Source organism: Elgaria multicarinata, chromosome 19 (assembly GCF_023053635.1).
Source record: "Elgaria multicarinata webbii isolate HBS135686 ecotype San Diego chromosome 19, rElgMul1.1.pri, whole genome shotgun sequence".
NCBI lineage: Eukaryota > Metazoa > Chordata > Lepidosauria > Squamata > Anguidae > Elgaria > Elgaria multicarinata.
The window spans coordinates 10,308,957-10,330,910 of NC_086189.1; the positions used below are offsets into that span (position 1 = coordinate 10,308,957).

A 21,954-nucleotide genomic window follows, 5' to 3' on the forward strand; every position below is an offset into this window, starting at 1 on the left:
GCAGTGTACGGGTAGGTTCATGTCGGGAGAGGTGTTCCATCAGGTATTGTGGTCCCAAGCCATGTAAGGCTTTATAGGTTAAAACCAGCACCTTGAATTGGGCTCAGAAACATATAAGCAGCCAATGCAAGCGGGCCAGAATCAGTCTTATATGCTTGAACCTTCTGATTCCAGTTATCAATCTGGCCGCTGCATTTTGCACAAGCTGCAGTTTCTGAACCATCTTCAAAGGTAGCCCAAAGTAGAGGGCATTGCAGTAATCTAATTTGGAGGTCACCAGAGCATGGACAACTGAAGCTAGGTTATCCCTGTCCAGATAGGGGCATAGCTGGGCCACCAAACGGAGTTGGTAGAAGGCACTCCGTGCCACCGAGGCCACGTGGACTTCAAGAGACAGATGGTTCTAGGAGAACCCCCAAGCTACAAATCTGCTCCTTCAGGGGGAGTGCAACCCCATCCAGAACAGGTTGAACACCCCCCATCCGGCCAGAAGAACCACCCACCAGCAGCATCTCTGTCTTCCCCACAGCGTTGTGTTTTTCACAATACAAGCGTGTTTTCAGACACTATCTTGAGATAATTCTAATGAGCACTTAGCAGAACATGGTACAGCATATTTTAGTTGAACGGAATATCTCCTTGACAGACTTTCTGTCCTCTGCCCCCCCCTTCCTTAAAACATTAAATGGAATTCAGTTTTAAGATGAAACTATGTGAAAGTGGAACATTTCTTCAGTGTGATTATTTTTATGCAAAGCGAGTCTCAGACTTTAAAGTTAAAGAGTTCCCACAGCAACTGTAACTCTGCCCTCTGGTGCATATTCTATATCTTTGTCGGGGCTTGTACCTGCTATTAAATTTATGCCCTTTGTGTATACGGTTGGTATAGTACCTAATAGAGACATACATAATATACATTTTGCAAAGGAGGCTGACTTTTTAAAATACTCAAGGATGAGACTCAAACCTTTGGTTATAGTACTATGAATTTCTCTCCTTTTCCAACAATCCCAGCTCCCTCATAGGGGAGATGCTCCAGAACCTTAATCATTTTAGTTGCCCCTTTCTGCATTTTTCCCCAGTTCTATAATAGCCTTTTTTAGGTGTAGGGACCAGAACTGTACACAGTATTCCGAGTGTGGTCGCACCATAGATTTGTATAAAGGCAGTATGATATTGGCAGTTTTGTCCTCAATTCCTTTTCTAATAATGGCTAACATGGATGATGATGATGATGATGATGATGATAATAATAATAATAGAATACAGTTCTGTTTCTTCACAAGGGGATTGCCCAAACTCTTGGAGAAGACTTGATCAGCAGCTGTTAAGTCATGGTGGCTCTAATAATGCCTAACGTGGAGTTTGCCTTCTTTACAGCGGCCACACACTGGGTGGACCTTGTCATTGAGTTGTCCACCACAACCCCAAGATCTCTTTCTTTGTCTGTCACTGCCAGCTCCGATCCCATTAGGTTATACTTGAAGTTGGAATGTTTTTTGGGCCCATTGAAGACCCTTGGGCATAGGGATCATAGGGGTGAGCTTACCTGCTCAGCCTTGACCACCAAACAATAACTCCAAAGGCTTTTCCTCGACGGTTTCCTTTAGTGTTAAAACATCTTGGAACAGCCATACATCAAACTGCCTGCTTCAAGGCCCACACCAAGAAGAGCATCAACCAGAAGCCCCACCCAGGCCTTCGAGGAGGGCCTGGAGACTAACAGCCACAGACCTCTTAAAGATACATTCTCTGCTCTTGTTGTGTCAGTGTTCTAGGTACTCTTAAGAGGAACGGTCTTCCTTCTAGGTACTCTTAAGAGGAACAGTCTTCCTTCTAGGTACTCTTAAGAGGAACGGTCTTCCTTCTAGGTACTCTTAAGAGGAACGGTCTTCCTTCTAGGTACTCTTAAGAGGAACGGTCCTCCTTCTAGGTACTCTTAAGAGGAACGGTCCTCCTTCTAGGTACTCTTAAGAGGAACGGTCCTCCTTCTAGGTACTCTTAAGAGGAACGGTCTTCCTTCTAGGTACTCTTAAGAGGAACGGTCTTCCTTCTAGGTACTCTTAAGAGGAACGGTCTTCCTTCTAGGTACTCTTAAGAGGAACGGTCCTCCTTCTAGGTACTCTTAAGAGGAACGGTCTTCCTTCTAGGTACTCTTAAGAGGAACGGTCTTCCTTCTAGGTACTCTTCTGGGAGCATGCTTGGGGCAGACACATTTTCCAATGTCTTCTTGCTTTGTCTTTCCCTGCTAGTGCTCATGTGCTCATTTGGCTTGGGGGTACCACAGAGCGTGGCAAAAAAGAAGAAGAAAAAAAGAGGGTATTATGTGAAAGAATATGCATGTTCACAGCTCAGAGGATTAAAGGCCCGTGTTCTTATCACTGCAGAACAGAGAATTATAAATCCAGTTTTAGAATACTAAATCCCCCCAGGACGTGGCCATTGTTTGGAAATAAGAAAAGAAGAAGAAGAAGCCTTGAGTCAGAAATAATCAGTTTTGGAATGACATATTGTCAAATAAAATATGTCTCATATTATCCCTTTTCCCACCCCTTTCTCTATCTGGCACTTTCGGTTGGACAAGTTTACATGAAAAATAGATTAAAATGACCTCCTCCTGAACGCCTTCAAAGTTTGACTTTTCATAACGATCTGCTTATGTGTGTTTCATGTTTCAACCATGGACGGTTAGCTCAGGGGTCCACAGCAGAAGCGAGGGTATACAAGAAGGCTCCAATCCTATTCATAAGAACACAAGAAGAGCCCTGCTGGGTCAGACCGAGGGTCCATCTAGTCCAGCACTCTGTTCACACAGTGGCCAACCAGCTGTTGACCATGGAACCACAAGCAGGACACAGTGCAACAGCACCCTCCCGCCCATGTTCCCCAGCAACTGGTGTATATAGGCTTACTGCTTCTGATACTCTGTTTCTGACTTCCATGGAAGCCATAGTGTGTATGTTAGTAGAGGATGGCAAATGTCCCTCAGCTCAACTCGGAATCAGCTCTGTATTAATGGGCTTCCTTGTCAAGGGTTTATGGAAAATGCGTTTGGTTTCAGGGACGTATCTCCAGGTTTGCAATACTGGCTTCAGCCTTTCAGGTTTTGCTTTCGCTGTTACTGAAAGGCACCTCAAGTTTTCTTTCAGTGTCAGCTAGCCTTGAAATGCACTTACTCAGGAACCCACTTTATATTCTGAGATGGAGAGGAAGACTTTAAGGGAAACGTTGTTCAATTCATAATTCATTCAAGCGTTATGAGCTGGACAAACTTGTATTCTGAACCGGAGAATTACTGACTTTAGCAATATTGTTGCTTGCTATCCAAGATGTGTAACGGATGGGAGAGGATAGCAATGAGAAGATTGTTGGAAGGATATAAATCTTATGACAGAGTGTGGACGGGTAGAAGGGGCTGCAAAAATCCCAGCCAAGAGCATTCTCTAACAAGATCCCTTTTTTAAACTCAGTTTTTTTTGCCACCTACGCTATTTGTAAATGCCTCTTCCTATAGGAGGAATATCTTCTTGTCTGACTGTTCTCCAGATTGTCAGGTTGCCCTTTTGCTAAACCTTGGATTAAAATAAATTGACTGCTTATATTTCTCATGTATAAGAAGGACTGTGCACTTTTTTTAAAAAATGACATTGAGCGAGCTGAATTTTGCAGCCTTTATGAATTAAGGAAAGTTAAGCAAATGTGCTTATTTTGAACGATTGTACTTCTAGTCTCTGCCTACGTCCTATTTAGAGATACAATTTAAAGAGGGGAATCAAATTTGTCGAACAAAACAAATCACAAACAAAACCGATTCCTAAAAAGAAGTGTGCTTTCATTGTAAATTGTCTAATGTAGCTAGTGTTTTTTCCTTAGAATATGTAGAACAGCTTTCCCATCATTGCACCTTTCCGATGGTTTTTTGACTACATATCCCATCAGCGCAATCAGCATGGGCAATCGTCAGGGATAGAGAGAACTGTAGTCCCACACATCTGGAGGACACCAAGTTAGGGAATGCTAATGTAGAACCACCCAGAAAGCTTTGGCTATGTAATAAATGTAATAAATAAATAAACAAACATAGAATCATAAAATAGTTGAGTTGAAAGGGGCCTATAAGGCCATCAAGTCCACCCCCCTGCTCAATGCAGGAATCCACCTCAAAGCATCCCTGACAGATGGTTGTCCAGCTGCCTCTTGAAGGCCTCTAGGGTGGGAGAGCCCACAACCTCCCTAGGTCATTGGTTCCATTGTCATACTGCTCTAACAGTCAGGATGTTTTTACTGATGTCCAGCCGGAATCTGGCTTCCTGTAACTTGTGTAACTGTGTCCTGCACTCTGGGATGATGGAGAAGTATTTGAAGAGTGCTATCACGTCTCCCCTCAATCTTCTCTTATCCAGGCTAAACATGCCCAGTTCTTTCAGTCTCTCTTCATAGGGCTTTGTTTCCAGACCCCTGATCATCCTGGTTGCCCTCCTCTGAACACGCTCCAGCTTGTCTGCATCCTTCTTGAAGTGTGGAGCCCAGAACTGGACGCAATACTCCAGATGAGGCCTAACCAGGGCCAAATAGAGAGGAACCAGTTCCTCGCACGATTTGGAAGCTATACTCCTATTAATTCACCCCAAATTAGCATTTTCTTTTTTTGCAGCCACTTCACACTGTTGGCTCATATTCAGCTTGTGATCTACAACAATTCCAAGATCCTTCTCGCTTGTTGTATTGCTGAGCCAAATGTCCCCCATCTTGTAACTGTGCATTTGGTTTCTTTTTCCTAGGTGTAGAACTTGGCATTTATCCCTATTAAATTTCATGCAGAAAAATTAAGCACTTGATTGTAGTTCCCATACACCTTGATATGTAAGAATAATGAATAGACAATTCTTGTAGAAGGCCATTGAAATCAATGAGGAACTTAAATTCCATCATTTCCAGTGGATTTACTCTAAGTATGTCTTAGGTCTGGATTCAACTTGTTCATGCTAAATATAATTGGTGCGTTTATTTCAATCCATGGATTAGTCTTGAAGATACTAAAAGGACAGGATAAAAGTAGCAATAAACATTTGGGAACAAAATTAAGGTAAATCTTGATTGGAAGTGCTACAATTCAGAAATATATTTGTATTTTGGCGGGTTATTATGTTTCTCCTCTTGATATCTACTGTGTGAAAAGAAAGGGAACCAGGCAACAAGAAATGTGTGGTGGTTAACTTGATATTTAGCAGTTTGTATCTGGCAGTTTATAGATCACCATACTTTCGCAACGTTTGTTCATCTAATCCGTATGTGCAAGTCGGAATGGATGCTTCCACCTGATGGTCCATTGGTTGCTAACACTAGACAGAACAGGAGACGTTTGTTGCTGATAAAGTGATCTTTTCCTATCAGCTTGCGTAAGACCAATTTAAGGTCTTTGTCGATAAAACAGTGTAGGATAGCTATGATTCTAGTGATTTGTTGCAATAAACATTCACACAAAGGGTGAAAATAATATGCCTTATTGTCCACATTTTTCCTTCAGTGTTCAGTGCGTTCTTTCGGCACTGTGGCATAATACAATCTTCTTCCTTTCAAGAGTCAGAGGAAGACAAGCAAAGATGTGGAATTCACTGAGCTGCTGTTGCATACCCTGGATGAATAATTGGTTGGCTTTTAACATATCTGAAAGACACAGGCCATAGCTAGATCAGGCGAAATCCTGGGGTGATCCCCGGGATCGTCCTTGTGCATCCACATGACACACAGGGGATCCCGGGATCAGGGAGGGATGTAGGCCGCACAATGTGTGGCTGGGCGCTGCGGTTTGTCCCAACTCCTCACGATTCTCAGGAGCGCTGTGCCCATTGGCGGTGGGGTGGGGTGAGCAGGGAAAGTAATTATTTATTTATTTTACCTTTTGCGCACAAGCGTTCGTGCGCTGTTGCTTCTTTAAGAAAAAATGGCGGGTGCGACGCCTCTCCGTCTGAGGTTGTCACGTGCTGCGTGTAAACAGAGAGGAGATCTCGCGATAAAACCATAGCGAGATCTTCACCCCTCCGTTGGGGACTAACAAGTAAGGCCACAGTTGTCAAGTCTTTGCTTAACCCAAAGCTGTCTTACTCCTTAAGGGCCAAAGATGAAGATTCAATTGAGGTTAGCACAGGAGTCCTATTTGACCACTGAAGCCTCCCAACAGAAGCTGTCTGTTAAATCGGGAAAGTTAAGCAAGCAAAATCGTTCTGCTTTCTGGAGTCCTTTTGTGACTATTAGTGTCAATTATAGCCCAAAATGAGAAAGGAGATGAGGATCCGGGAAGGTGGTGGGGGAGCCTAATTAAAGCTTCTATCTTGTATCGAAAGAATAATTTTGTCTGGTTGGTTTGGTCAGCTGAGCCTCGGAGAGAGCCATGGGGTTCCCCTCAACCATTATTTTCCTATCCCCCCTTCCCGGTATTCTCCGGTTGCTGTATTCTCCATGGCCAGATCCTTTATAGTAGAAACAATGTTGTGTATCTTCCTTGTTTAGATTTTTAGCAATAATGCAGAGAACACAGAATTGTGCTCCCATGTGATTCTAGGCAATCTCTTTCTACACCTGCCTTTCCCCCCCGGGATCATCCCGGGATCGTCCCTGGGTGTCCGTCCGAATGACACACAAGGGAATCGGGGTGCAGGCAGGGATGACGCCTACATTTTCCCAGGATAACCGACACCTTGGTTATCTTGGTTTTACACACGGTCCCTGGATGATCCGGAGGACCGCAGGTGGTGTGGGTGCCTGTCCTGGCTTCTTCCCTCCTCCCTGTGAGTAGTGGGGGTCAGCAGAGTGAAGGATCCAGGCTGGGGGGAGTCCAGAAACATCAAGGGTGGGATGAGCAGGGCCGGAGCTTTTTTTTTTGTCTTTATTTACTTTTCGCTGCAGCACAAGTGCGCTCCAGCGTCTGCTTTTTTAAAATTTTAAAAATGGCGGGCACAACAGGCGCAATGTCCCTTTTCTCTTCTGGGATGTTGCGCTTCCGTTTGGAAGCCCTTGGACCAGCCTTCCTCAACCTGGGGTGCTCCAGATGTGTTGGACTACAACTCCCAGAATGTCCCTGGCTGGGGCATTCTGGGAGATGCAGTCCAACACATCTGGAGCGCCCCAGGTTGAGGAAGGCTGCCTTGGATGATCCTGGAAGCAGGTAAATCCACGATCATCTTCCCTCCCTTCCTCCCTCCCTCCCCAAAGGACCTTAGGTGTAAAAAAGGCCTGCCTGTCTCCTCTCTTACACACACACACACACAGAGACGCACACTCACTCACACTGCACAGCATATTCAAAGAGAAAAAAAGGGAGGATAAATGAAACCCAGGGGAGGATAGCAAGCCAATGACATAACAAAGCTCAATTTTATAGTTACTTAGCTACTGCATTGCTCAAGGAATGTGGGACATATGTTTGTATATATTATTTCCCCACAGACTCATGAGGGCTAGACACATTTCCCCTTCAACTGCCAAGCAGAAGCAATGGTTGTTATCTGAGAATCCTAGCCGGCATGGACAGATACCCAAAATGTTACAGCGAAGCGTCATCCTGGCCCACGTGTCCTTTAAAGGAGAGCCAACCTGCTTTTCTCTAGCTCCTGCTCTTTCCGACAGGAGTGGGTCCTTGTTGCAAGCTTGAACGTGCAAGAAAAGGTTGACATCATCTTGGCTTTCGGGGGAAATCAGGTGTCATTTGCATGCTGTGATGGGTGCCAAGTTGTAAGCTGGTAACACAGCAAATAGGTGTGAACCTATTTGCCAAGGCTGCCACACACACCTTAGGATGGGGATGCAGCCGGCCCTCCATCCTGCATTGGGTTGTGTCAGAACCAGGATCCACTTTAATTTCCAACTGCAATGTGGGACCCACATTTTATCTGGTGCTGCTTCTCCCATTTTCACTCTCTAGGGGCATGTCTACACCATGCCTTATCCCGGGGATCGCCCCGGGATCATCCCTGTGCGTCCACATGACGCACAGGGGATCCCGGGGGCAGGAAATGAAAGATAACTGGGACGGCTTTAATCCCGACTTATCCCACAGTCTTGGGATTGTCCTGAGACCATGGGTCGTGTGGGCTGCCATCCTGGTTTTGTCCTTGCTCCTCGCGAGTAAACGCAAGGAGCGGAGAGCTCCTCAGGCACTCCATGCCCATTGGGGGTGGTGTGGTGGGAATGGGAGTATTTTTTAAAACAACAACCACGATGACCTCATCGCTGGAATTTTCGTGCTCTCATCTTCAATAATAATAATAAAAAGCAAAATGGCGGGCGTGACGTCCTCCTCCCTCCCTGGATGTCGTGTGCCACGTGTGAACTGAGGGGGAGGATCTCATGATCAGCATATCGTGAGATCTCCCCCGCCCCTCAGTGTAGACATGCCCTAGGAGACTAGATATAAAGGAGGAAATTGCTGTATCTTCAATACAGTAGCAGAAGGAATTTTAGAAATATCATCTGTTTCAGTTAAAAGAAAGAAAAAAACTCAAGCTACGGATCAGACTGTTTATCGTCGGTGTCAGTTTTGCCCAGGATCGTTAAGGCCTTTCCGTCCGGATTCCAGATTAACCTTCACTTAAAAAAAAAATCCTCATGACAATCTGTTTTATCCAAAAATGCATGCTTTTATAGTATCTTAATGTAAAATACACATTTGAATGTATTGGTGTGTTTTCCGAGCAAAAATTGCAGCAGAAAATTCAGAGAAATGTGGCTTTCTGATTTTCATGTTAGGCCAGGAGGTGCAAAGCAAGTTAGTTCACATTTGAACATTCCTAATTTGCCAGTTGAAGATCATGTAGCACGTAAGCATGTTCAGAGGAGGGCAACCAGGATGATCAGGGGTCTGGAAACAAAGCCCTATGAAGAGAGACTGAAAGAACTGGGCATGTTTAGCCTGGAGAAGAGAAGATGGAGGGGAGACATGAGAGCACTCTTCAGATACTTAAAAGATTGTCACACAGAGGAGGGCCAAGATTTCTTCTCGATCCTCCCAGAGTGCAGGACACAGAGTAACGGGCTCAAGTTAAAGGAAGCCAGATTCCGGCTGGACATCAGGAAAAACTTCCTGACTGTTAGAGCTGTACGACAATGGAATCAGTTACCTAGGGAGATTGTGGGCTCTCCCACGCTAGAGGCCTTCAAGAGGCAGCTGGACAACCATCTGTCAGGAATGCTTTGAGGTGGATTCCTGCATTGAGCAGGGGGTTGGACTTGATGGCCTTATAGACCCTTTCCAACTCTAGTATTCCATGATTCTATAGGATTGCGCCTGAAGTTATTTTCTAGGCAAGGAGTAGGGTGTGGCATTTGTGTCTAATGCAGGTGGAAAGGTCTCTAAGTGCTTAATGCAGCCTTTGGCTAATCCCTGCATTTCAAACATTTCTTTGCTGCTAGAAGTAACCTTCTCGTCTTTCCCCTCCAGTGCGGCGTGTCATTTTGCAAAAACCCTCATGGTTCACACTACTGCTTCTGTTCCATATGCCTGCCTGATTTTGCCGCTGCTGCACCTTCCTTGACTGCCAAGTTCTTTGGCTTCTGTCCTCCAAACTCTGGCTAATTGTTTACCTAAACAAAACCCACTAATGCTCACAGTCACAAATGTCAGTGGCGTTTATTTTTGCAGGAGAATGTGTGTCTACCTCCAAGTACTATGCCAAACATGGTATTTGGATCTTGAATACCGGGTTTTAGTGGATGATTGACCAGGCACCTTGGAATCGTTACACAAGCATAATGCAACCCTGTGTTTCTCCCTGTAGACCGCTGGCCTGGACCCAGGAAAATCTTCTACCACCGCTGGCCTGTGGTAGAAGATTTACCGTATTTCTTCGATTCTAAGATGCACTTCTTTTCCCATATAAACATCTCTAAAAACAGAATCGCGGGTGCATTTATTATTTCTTAGAATCAAAGCTTTTTTTCTGTTGGTGGTACTGAAATTAGTGTGCATCTTACAATCGATGGCGTCTTTGCATCGAAGAAATACGGAAAGTCACTCTTTCTCAACCCAACCTACTTCACAAAGTTGTTGTGAGGACAACGTGAGGCAACCCTTATGTATGTATGCTGCCTTAAGGATGGGAAATAAAATTGAAGAATAATTTAGGGAATAGATGCTATAACCTTTTATTTATTTATTATTGCATTTATATCCCGCCTTTTTTCCTCCAAGGAACCCAAGGCGGCGTACATAATCCTCCTCCTCTCCATGTTATCCTCACAACAACAACCCTGTGAGGTAGGTTGGGCTGAGAGTCTGTGACTGGCCCAAAGACACCTAGTGGGTTTCCATGGCTGAGTGGGGACTAGAACTCCCAGTCCATCCCTTTAGAAAATCTCTCATGTCTTTACGTTGTATGCTGTGGTCATACACCACTTCACAGTTAGTTAAATTATGGAACTCACTACCACAAGATGTAGTGATGGCCACCAATCTGGATGGCTTCAGAAGGAGGTTGGATAAATTCCTGGAGGCGAAGGCTATCCATGGCTACTAGCCCTGATGGTTGTGTGCTATCTCTCCAGTAGTCAAGGCAGTAAGCCTGTGTGCACCAGTTGCTGGGGAACATGGGCGGGAGGGTGCTGTGGCACCATGTCCTTCTTGTTCATGTCTGGCTGATGGCTGGTTGGCCACTGTGTGAACAGAGTGCTGGACTAGATGGACCCTCGGTCTGATCCAGCAGGGTTCTTCCTGTGTTCAGAAGAAGAAGAAGAAGAAGAAGAAGTCGTCCTGCTTGTTCATCCCTGGCCGATGGCTTGTTGGCCACTGTGTGAACAGGGTGCTGGACTAGATGGACCCTTGGTCTGATCCAGCCTCAGGGCTCTTCTTATGTTCTTAAGTTCTTATGAGCTATCGTATGTGCTTTCCAAATTGTAAGACTGGTTTCTAAGGCTGACGATGTCAGATTGCTACCTAATTCTCTCTGTTTTCTTTCGTTCAGGGTGGCCTGATTGCTCTCCTCTTGCTGCTGCTGGTGTTCACCGTGGCCTTGTACGCCCAGCGCCGTTGGTACAAGCAACGCAGGATCCCGCAGAAGAGCGCCAGCACAGAAGCCACCCACGAGATCCATTACATCCCGTCAGTGCTGCTGGGACCGCAGGGGAGGGACAGCTTCCGTAACTCACGCTTACAGGCCCACACCTCGGTCATCGGCATGCCCATCCGTGAGACCCCGATCCTGGACGACTACGACTACGAGGAGGAGGAGAACCCCTTGCGGCCCGAGCACAGCTGCAGGGACGACGAGTTCGGGGGCGAAATGATGCGGCCGTTGGACAGCCTGGGTCGGAGTGGGGAGAAACCCGACTATGAAAAGAAAGGTTGGTTGCTTTTGGTTTGACCATCTTTGGAATGTGCTTGTGGGGGTCGTTAAGAAGTGATGGATGATCAAGGCGGCAGCCGGGCTGGACGTTCAATCTTCCCTCTCCCGGGCTTGCGATGTGTAAGCACAGCAAGCCGGTGTTCTTTAAAGGAGCTTGGGGTTTCCAGGAGCACTTCTGTGATCCAGAAACTGATCACAGACACATGGCCCGGTTGTATGGGGTGTTGGTGACAGGTGCTTCAAAGGGGGGGGGGGGGAAGAATCAGTCAAGTCTTCTCATTCCTTTTTTTTATTGCCTTTCATCAAGAGATTAGTGTACGTGCGTGCATTGCATCTCTGTAGGGACTCAGCCTGTGGGGTGAAACACGTTGCAACCTATTGCTCCCGATTGTGTTGCAAAGAATACACAGGACAGAAGGACTTCTCAGCATTAACCCTTTCCCTACCCTGCTTCCTTGATGGAATCTCCCTGGGAGGAAGAATAGTACGTTCAGTGTAATACCGTTCAGGTCCTCTACCGGGGGATGTCTATACGGCTTCTTTACCCCAACCTAAATGTGCAGATTTGCATTTTAGGACAAATGACGACGCCGTCCATTCACAGCAGCGCTGGGTTTTTAACTGGTTAATGCACAGATTCATAGCTGCGATTTTGGATCAACCTTTGAGTTTGCACCGCGTTATAGTTATGTGTTCTTGGGGGAGTTAAATCGCATTTTGAAAAGTGGGCGTCACTTTGAGGGCGAGACAAAGTGATTGGTCAATTTCCCGCCTCCCCACCTATCGAGTCCTCCTCTGGCTGCCTCATTCCTTGCCACCGTTTTCATTTTGAATTATATGAATCTGCGGAGGTCCACAGATGGAGCTTTTAAAATTAAAACAAAGAGGGGGGACAGGCAGTGAGAGGGAGGAGACGTGTTCAGTCCCCTGCTCGCATCCTCGTCTGCTGCCTCGTTCCTTTCCCCACTCGGTTTTCCTCCTATATGAATCTGCAGAGCTCCGCAGATGACTCTTTAGTGTTCCAGAGCCTCGCATGTGCGCATGTGCGCATTAATAGCTGCTACAGTGTGATGCTCTTTGCCTAGATTCAAATCTACAAAAAATCTGGTTTATATAAAATGAGGAGCAATCCCGTTATCGTATAGATGGGGGCCCAGTCCTTTTGATCTCTAAAGCACTTCCTGAAGAGGGAGGGAATTGTGATTTTATAACACTACCCAAGGATAGGGAAGAAGACTGGGGATATTCTAGACCCCTGATTGAACATTCGAGTGGGTGAAGGGAATTCTGAATCTCCCTTGCCTTGTGGGCAGCAGGAGTTGCTGGGAGTTAGTTTATTTTGTTCCTTATTCGTGGAAGTGGCACTGCGAAGACAGTTTCAAATATCTGCTCTCATTGAAACCACTTTTGCCAATGCGTATAACAACTGGAAATATCCCAAACCTTTGGATTTGGAATCGCTAAAGGGTCTGTTTAGATGACACTCTAAGCCATGGTTAGGCCGCTAACTCTTTTGCAGTAAATGGTTAGTGAGCGTGTTTAAACTCTGCCTTTGTAGCCACTATGGTTGGGAACGGTTCACATGACACAGACAATAATGGTCCGCATAAGCCATAACGTTTATCTCAAAATGCTTAACCACTGTGGCTTAGTGTGTCATCTGAACAGGGTCAAAGTGACGGAGGCCTATGGAATGGTAGCGCCCAGAAAAGGGACTAAGGAATCAGCCTTAAACTAGTTGTGCACGGTCCTTCCGGAAGGAGCACATCAAATCCACCCTCCTCCATAACTCCCATCGTTACAGGAATCCAACAGTATGTGCAGCCAGTTTTTATGTGTAAGTCTTTGCCTGTAGTTACAGCACTTAGGACAAGCAAGCATAGAGACTTCCAACTCAAGGTGAGGAATCACACCTTTCTCCCCCATTGCCAACTCTCCTCTTTTGCAGTGCTGGCCTTCCAGGTGGCCAGCCTTCATAGGTTGCCCATGCCTAAGCAGCAGGTGGGGAACTTCAGGTACCTCTGGGAAAGATGCTAAGCCCAGGCTTTGACATGCCTGAGGTCTTCCTGGAGCTGTCAACTGGAAATTTCCAGGTCTCCCAGCCAAGGAAGCCCTGGGTGTGTGTGTCACTCCTCCGTTATCTACTTGGGCAGCGGGTGTCCGTTTGCCCCCCTGCAATCCTCTCTCACCAGCCTGCCTTCCCTAATTTTGCTCTTCTCACCACCCTATGAGGGTGGCAAGCCCTAAGAGGAGAGACTGAGAGAACTGAGCATGTTTAGCCTGGAGAGGAGAAGATTGAGGGGAGACATGAGAGCGCTCTTCAAATACTTAAAAGGTTGTCACACAGAGGAGGGCCAGGATCTCTTCTCGATCCTCCCAGAGTGCAGGACACGGAATCATGGGCTCAAGTTTCAGGAAGCCAGATTCCGGCTGGACAGCAGGAAAAACCTCCTGACCATTAGAGCAGTATGACAAGGGAACCAATGACCTAGGGATCTCGTGGAAGTGAATTCTTGATCTTGTGGCAGTGAGTTTTTCTCTGATCCTGCCTGTGAGTTAAAAAGTGTCGACAAAGCCATTTTGAATTGCTTGCGTTTTTGAAGCTTCCAAAAGCCAGCTTGACCCTTCCTCCAGTGAAACGAAAGGGTCCGGGAGGGGATATGGTTACGCCCTAACAAACCCATCAGTTCCACAAACAAGCTTCAGAATATATTGCTCGCATATCTTTTCAGATGATTGACTTGTGATTGATCTGTAAGAGGATTGGTGATTGATTTGTGAGTGTGGGAGATGGACAAACCTGTCAGTTCCGTTTTCTCCTTTCAGTTTTAAGTCCTTTCCTTCCTGGGTGTGACGAAATTAGCAAGTTTGGGTAAATTCTTATCAAAAACAAACTGAAATAAAATCCTTGCCTGTCCATACCATCCAAATACAGTGTGACAAATACAGTGTCACCCAGAGGAGGGCCAGGATCTCTTCTCGATCCTCCCAGAGTGCAGGACACGGAATAACGGGCTCAAGTTTCAGGCAGCCAGATTCTGGCTGGACATCAGGAAAAATCTCCTGACCGTTAGAGCAGTATGACAAGGGAACCAATTCCCTAGGGAGGTGGTAGGCTCTCCCACACTAGAGGCCTTCAAGAGGTAGCCATCTGTCAGGGGTGCTTTAGGGTGGATTCCTGCATTGAGCGGGGGGTTGGACTAGATGGCCTTATAGGCCCCTTCCAGCTCTACTATTCTATGATTCTATGACCTTCCTTGTCCTGCTCCTTCCCAGGGCTATATAGCAGCATCTTAATAAAGCCTACCTGGATGGGGAAATGCTGGGAGTTGTGGGAGTTTTTTTCTGTCTGAACATCCATTGTACCCTAAGTCACACTTTGTCAGCCTTCTATTCCCCATTCCCAAATTCTCATAATATTTTGATAACACTTGTCTACCTTACATGGTTGAGAAAAAATGGTGTGATGATAATACGAATGGCGAGTGGTATTACTAATTATACACCCTTTCTAATTTTTAGTCTTGTTTTTAACAGTCTTTACTGTGCCTCTTCGTTCTTGTGAAAGGTTATTATAATTCCCATTTTAAAGGAAGGAGAACTGAGGCCAAGAATGATTATTGCCAAATCCCAAGACTTCCACCATCTCTGTACGTAGCCTTAAGCAAACCGGCTTCTCTGTTCTTCATATCTAAAATACTAGCGGCTTCATTTCACCTAATTGTCGAGGATGAACACGGTAATACGTTTAATTGCCTTGGGAATCAAATACGCGGTGCAAATTGCAAACATATGCGGTAGTATAATTACTTTAAGAAATCCAAACACCTTGTTATTTTGCCAAAAGATTTTCTCCCTAAAATAAGACGATCTTTGAACACACGCTGAATACACAATTCCTTTACTTCCAGTAGGATGGGAACGCAGGGCTGATGTGCAATACGGAGGAGCTGAAAGTATTTTCCTTCTTTCTCTTCCTCTGCATCTGTTCATACCTGCTTGGGGAACCACCCACACATCCAAAGGGGAGCCAGTCTCAGTGCGAGAACCAAGGCAGCAAAAGAATTAAAATATCCTACACCCTTTCATTTTTTTTTATTTTCAATGATAGAAAGATAGTCACGTTTTTATATTAAAAAACCTATGGGGTGTTTTAAACCTTTATCGAAACCTGGTGTCTCACATAGGACCCTGATGATATTACCTTCTCACAGCTTCTGCTAAAGCTAGCATGTGTGCTTAACAGCATGGATGGAGAGGGAAAACGCCCCCTCTAAATTCCTCGTTACCAGCCTCACACATTTTAGAAGCAAGCATCTGATTTCTAAATGCTCAAGCGCCTATACGTTTTTTTTCATCACTCCGCCAAGGTTTTAAAAATGCATTTTCCAGCCATTCTCGCTGTTCCATCCACGAGTATGGGCAGAGCCACGATGGAGCAGTTCAGAGGTCCATCTCCTCTGGCATCCAACTTCCCACTGTGGCCAGTCATATGTTTTCCAGGAAGGCCAAAAATAGGGCGTGAAATAGCCCCCTCCTATTGATTGATTGATTGATTGATTGATTATTATTATTATTTATTTATATAGCACCATCAATGTACATGGTGCTGTACAGAGTAAAACAGTAAATAGCAAGACCCTGCCGCATAGGCTTACAATCTAATAAAATCATAGTAAAACAATAAGGAGGGGAAGAGAATGCCAACAGGTACAGGGAAGGGTAAGCAGGCACAGGGTAGGGAAAAACTAACAGTAGAAAGTAATAGTAGAAGTCTGCACAACATCAAGTTTTAAAAGCTTTAGGAAAAAGAAAAGTTTTTAGTTGAGCTTTAAAAGCTGTGGTTGAACTTGTAGTTCTCAAATGTTCTGGAAGAGCGTTCCAGGCGTAAGGGGCAGCAGACGAAAATGGACGAAGCCGAGCAAGGGAAGTAGAGGCCCTTGGGCAGGCGAGAAACATGGCATCAGAGGAGCGAAGAGCACGAGCGGGGCAATAGTGTGAGATGAGAGAGGAGAGATAGGAAGGAGCTAGACCGTGAAAAGCTTTGAAGGTTAACAGGAGAAGTTTATATTGGATTCTGAAGTGAATTGGAAGCCAATGAAGAGATTTCAGAAGCGGAGTAACATGGTCAGAGCGGCGTGCTAAGAAGATGATCTTTGCGGCAGAGTGGTGAACAGAAACCAACGGGCTGATGTGAGAAGAAGGAAGGCCAGTGAGAAGAAGGTTGCAGTAGTCCAACCGTGAAATAACCAGTGCATGAACAAGAGTCTTGGCAGAAGAGACAGACAAAAATGATCGAATCCTGGCAATATTATACAGGAAAAATCGACAAGATTTAGCTACTGCCTCAATATGAGGAATAAAGGAGAGCGAGGAGATTTAGAATATTTATATACCGCTCCCCTATGAAAAATGTACAAGATAAAATGAAAATAAAAACAGAATGAAACAGTTAAAACAAAATTTAAAAGAAGCAAAAACAGAGATTCAAGGCTGCATATTAAGGAAAGGCTTCTTGGAATAAAGAATACCAACACAGATACCAACAGCAAGCAAACCTTTGAAAATGGAGGGGTTTGGTCATTGGCATCAAAAGTACATACTGTTTGTCTGGTTATGCAGCTGTGATATTGTTGTAGGGGTGTGTTTTAAACTTGTTTTTGTGTGGGAGGGAGGTAGCCTACTCTCATACTTCTTCTATGAAAGTGGTGTCACTAACAAACGTGTTTCAGAGGGCTCTTCTACACCAAGCAGGATATTCCACTGTGAAAGCGGTATATAAAAGGCAGGAGCCACACGACGGCTTTATAGCGGTATTGAAATGTGATGCAGGATCTACACTACTGTTTTTTAGTGGGACTGAAGTGCAATGACAACTGTTGGGGCCCAGGTCACATCTACACCAAGCAGGATACAACACTATGAAAGTGGTATGAAAGCAGTATATGGTCTGTGTGTCAATGGGTCCCAACAGTTGTCAGTGCACTTCAATGCCGCTATAAAGCAGTCGTGTGGCTCCTGCCTTTTATATACCGCTTCCGTAGTGGAACATCCTGCTTGGTGTAGATGAGCCCAGACAAGTCATATTACATCCAGACTGGTGTCAGCAAGAGGTGCTGGAGTGTTTGGGAAGGGGAGTGGTCCTCAACGAAATGCTGCTCATCGCAACCGCTCCTGTAGTGCCCCCTCCCTTAGAACATCAGAACATCGGAAGAGCCCTGATGCTGGATCAGGCCAAGGGTCCATCTAGTCCAGCACTCTGTTCACCCAATGGCCAACCAGCCATTAGCCAGGGACCAACAAAGCAGGACATGGTGCAACAGCACCCTCCCACCCATGTTCCCCAGCAACTGTTGCACACAGAGTTCATGTGCACAAAAGTTGGGAGTGATGTTTATCATTCTTGCAACAGATGGCAGCTCCCACTGGGGGCCATTTTTCTCTATCTTTCCCATGAGGACCTGGAATTTGAACTGACTCTTGAATTGATAGAGCCGGTCATGTATTTGTTTTTCCACCCAATGTCCTGAAGTTTATTCAACTTCCAGGGCAATATGGAAAACACAGATGACGACTTCCAGAGCTTATATCATAGAATCGTAGAACAGTAGAGTTGGAAGGGGCCTATAAGGCCATCGAGTCCAACCCCCTGCTCAATACCATATAATTCATATGCCTCCACATGGCATGTTGCTCGTCTGAGTCTCAATATCTTTAACATCTTCATTTCCTTGTTAGTTTCCAGCTTCAACTTTGATATATCCATCGTATCAATTTACGGATAATTTAGTGTGTGGAGTGCCATACCATTAGGATGATCAGGGGTCTGGAAACAAAGCCCTATGAGGAGAGATTGAAAGAACTGGGCATGTTTAGTTTGGAGAAGACAAGGCTGAGGGGAGACATGATAGCACTCTTCAGATACTTCAAAGGTTGTCACACAGAGGAGGGCCAGGATCTCTTCTCGATCCTCCCAGAGTGCAGGACATGGAATAACGGGCTCAAGTTAAAGGAAGCCAGATTCCAGCTGGACATCAGAAAAAAACTTCCTAATTGTTAGAGCAGTATGACAATGGAACCAATGACCTAGGGAGGTTGTGGGCTCTCCCACATTAGAGGCATTCAAGAGGCAGCTGGACAACCATCAGCCAGGTATGCTTTAAAGTAGATTCCTGCAATGAGCATTGGGTTGGACTCAATGGCCTTTTAGGCCCCTTCCAACTCTACTATTGTATGATTCTATGAGTTTCTCTTCCTCTTCTGCTTTGCTGTCTTTTTGTGAGCTCCGTCATGTGTCTTTCTAGCCAAACAACTGGATCTGAGTCAATTAAAAAGAGCTACACACTACCTGTCTCATCAGTTCCTCTCCCTCTTTCCCTTAACTTCGAGTGAAATTCATTCTCGCAGAAAACCACAGTCAGCTCTTGTTTGTTTAGAGAGCAGAAGCTTCGGGACTGGAGCGAGTCCAGGCCGGCTTGACCTGCTGCCCTCCTCATTCTGTGCGCCTGGGCAGGAGTGTGCTCTCTGCACTGCGTTTATACAGAAACCCCACACCAGGGTTGGAAATGCGTGTTTTTCTTCCTGGTGTCAAACAGAAAATGCGTTCCCCAGAGTGTTTTGGCTAATGCACATTTGATTGCCTGCATTTTCAGTCGTCTCTCTTGAAAACAGAAACACCCATCCCTGCTTATTGAAATGTCATTAGAAAGCGTTTAATATTGTTAACCTGCAACATGGCAATAAAACGCGTCTGAATAAACAAAAAACAAACAAAGAGTACATTAATTTTTAACCGGTGACTGACTATGTGATGGCAGGGAGTAATTTCTAACCTGCTGCGATAGAATGCTTTCCAGTCAAAGGATTGGTTTTAACCTTTAAACAACCCTGCCACAGACTTGAGTCCCGGGCGTCTGAATGAGCCTCTTCTGTTCTCTCTGCTACGTCTTAAGATCTGGGAGAGAAATCATGCTCATATAGCTTACTATGAAAAAACCCAGGGTCTTCCCATGAAACTGATTTGTGGGAGATCCAGGACAAATAAAAGGAAGTCCTTCTTCACACAGCGCATAGTTGAACTATGGAACTCACTACCACAGGATGTAGCGATGACCACCAATTTGGATGGCTTTAAAGGGGGGTTGGATAAATTCCTGGAGGAGAAGGTTATCAATAGTCCTGATGGTTGTGTGCTACGTCCAGTATCCGAGGCAGTAAGCCTGTGTGCACCAGTTGCTGGGGAACATGGGTGGGAGGGTGCTGTTGCACCATGTCCTGCTTGTTCATCCCTGGCCGATGGCTCGTTGGCCACTGTGTGAACAGAGTGCTGGACTAGATGGACCCTTGGTCTGATCCATCAGGGCTCTTCTTATGTTCTTAAGTTCTTATGAGCCATCGTATGTGCTTTCCAAATTGTAAGACTGGTTTCTAAGGCTGCCCCCCATGCAGCTCCGTGCCCATTTTAAGAGCCCCGCTACTCACGGGGAAGAAGGGATGACCCGGGAGCAGCAGCCACACCACCCGCGGTCCTCGGGATGGTTCTGGGTCCGTGGAAATATTGGGAAATCCACAGTCTCAGATATCCTGGGAAAGTCCCTGGTCATCCCGGGTTGCTCCCGGGATCCCCTGTGCATCATGTAGACGCACAGGGATAACCTGGAGACCACGCCGGGATATAGTCATGTTGTAGACAGGCCCCTGGAGTTCATAGAATCATAGAATAGCAGAGTTGGCAGGGGCCTACAAGGCCATCGAGTCCAACCCCCTGCTCAATGCAGGAATCCACCCTAAAGCATCCCCGACAGTTCTTTATTTTTAAACCAGACTTGGACTGGGCAGCTCTTCAGATATAGGACCCCCTCAAGTGGCGGCGTCTCCCCCCAAAGTAGGCTGCATATCCACCCTCAGCAGGATAAAAATGCTATAAATAAAACAGAATAACATGAAATGAAATGGAAGAGTTTTCAGATGGAGAGAACCGCAGGAGAAGCTACAAGGCACATAAAGATGGAGCACTTCCTCAGGAATTGAATATATGCTTCAGTAGGCACCCTCCGTCCGCCTTTGATGTACACTCAGCCCATGACCATTTGTGCTACAAATTGGGTGGCTCTCAAATTTTAGCTGGCCTTGGTAGAGCTGGTGCAGCATTTGTGTTGCAGTGAGCCTGCCCACCCGCTTCATAGCAATCGGTTGCGTGTTTACTCAGAAATAAATCAAACTGTGTTCATTGCTGTTTACTCCCAGGTAAGTGTGCATCGGATTGCAGCCTTAATGCCCTTGCGCCCCTCATTTAATATTTTATTTATTTATTTATTTATTTATTACATTTTTATACCGCCCAATAGCCGAAGCTCTCTGGGCGGTTCACAAAAATTAAAACCATAATAAAACAACAAACAGGTTAAAAGCACAAATACAAAATACAGTATAAAAAGCACAACCAGGATAAAACCACGCAGCAAAATTGATATAAGGTTAAAATACAGAGTTAAAACAGTAAAATTTTGGCGACGAAAGCAGTACAGTGTAGGCGCCAGGCGGATTTCTCTGGGGAGCTCATTCCACAGCCAGGGTGCCATCACGGAGAAGGCCCTCCTCCTAGTAGCCACCTCCCTCACTTCCTTTGGCAGGGGCTCACAGAGAAGGGCCCCTGTGGATGATCTTAATGTCTAGGCAGGTACATATGAGAGGAGACGTTCCTTCAAATAACCTGGCCCCAAACCGTTTAGGGCTTTGAATGTCAATACCAGCACTTTGAATCGGGCCCGGACCTGGACTGGCAGCCAATGAAGTTGTAAAAGGACTGGCGTAATGTGATCTCGCCGGCCAGTCCCTGTTAGTAACCGTGCTGCCCTGTTTTGTTCCAGCTGAAGTTTCCGGACCATTTTCAAAGGCAGCCCCACGTATAACGCATTGCAGTAATCCAAACGAGAGGTTATCAGAGCATGGCTAACTGTAGCTAGGCTATCTATTGATCCAATGCTTTTGAACTTCAGGAAGGACAGCAGGGGTGAATTTCCTTCCCTTTACACCCAGAGGGAAAGCCCAGGGCCTGTTTCGATGGAGACCCACCACCATTATAGAGCTCCATCACACCGCGGGGAAACACGCTCCCTACCGTCGCTTCTCCGCCCGTGTTTTCATTCCTCAGTTACTTCCTCTTTTCAAAAGAGGAAGTACCCAACGAGCATGAGGCCCATTGAGTCCGCTGTTTTAATAGTGCTGCTTCTCCTGCACACAGCAGGAGAGAGCAGCAATTCCATGTTTAAAAATACATCGGACTTAATCAGGGGTGGGTTTTTTTGTCGCGAAAGGAAGGCCAGAAGGGGTGGAAGGGGCGCGGGAAGCAGACAACGTCATCTGAGGGACCTAAGCAAACTCCATGGGCAGGTCTAGACCTGCCGATATCCTGAGGATCGCCCTGGGATCATCCCTGTGCATCCACATGACGCACAGGGGATCCCGGGAGCAGGGAGGGATGATCCCTCCCTTTCCCTGGGATATTGGCATATCCTTTAATCCCGACTTTTCCTGTGGTCTCTGCAAGATGTGTGCCCGGGCGTCCTGTTTTCGTCCTGGCTCCTCGTGAGTAACCGTGAGGAGCTGCGAACCGGGC

The 21,954-nt window shown here is 45.9% G+C and overlaps 1 protein-coding gene across 1 annotated transcript in view; it reads left to right on the plus strand.

The window, feature by feature from the left end:
- ASTN2 (astrotactin 2) overlaps positions 1-21,954 on the plus strand; it is a 732,687-nt gene that overhangs the window by 250,359 nt on the left and 460,374 nt on the right. Inside the window, exon 4 of the mRNA XM_063144970.1 lies at positions 10,956-11,334. Coding sequence (XP_063001040.1) covers positions 10,956-11,334 — 379 coding nt within the window. The remainder of the gene's footprint in view (positions 1-10,955; positions 11,335-21,954) is intronic.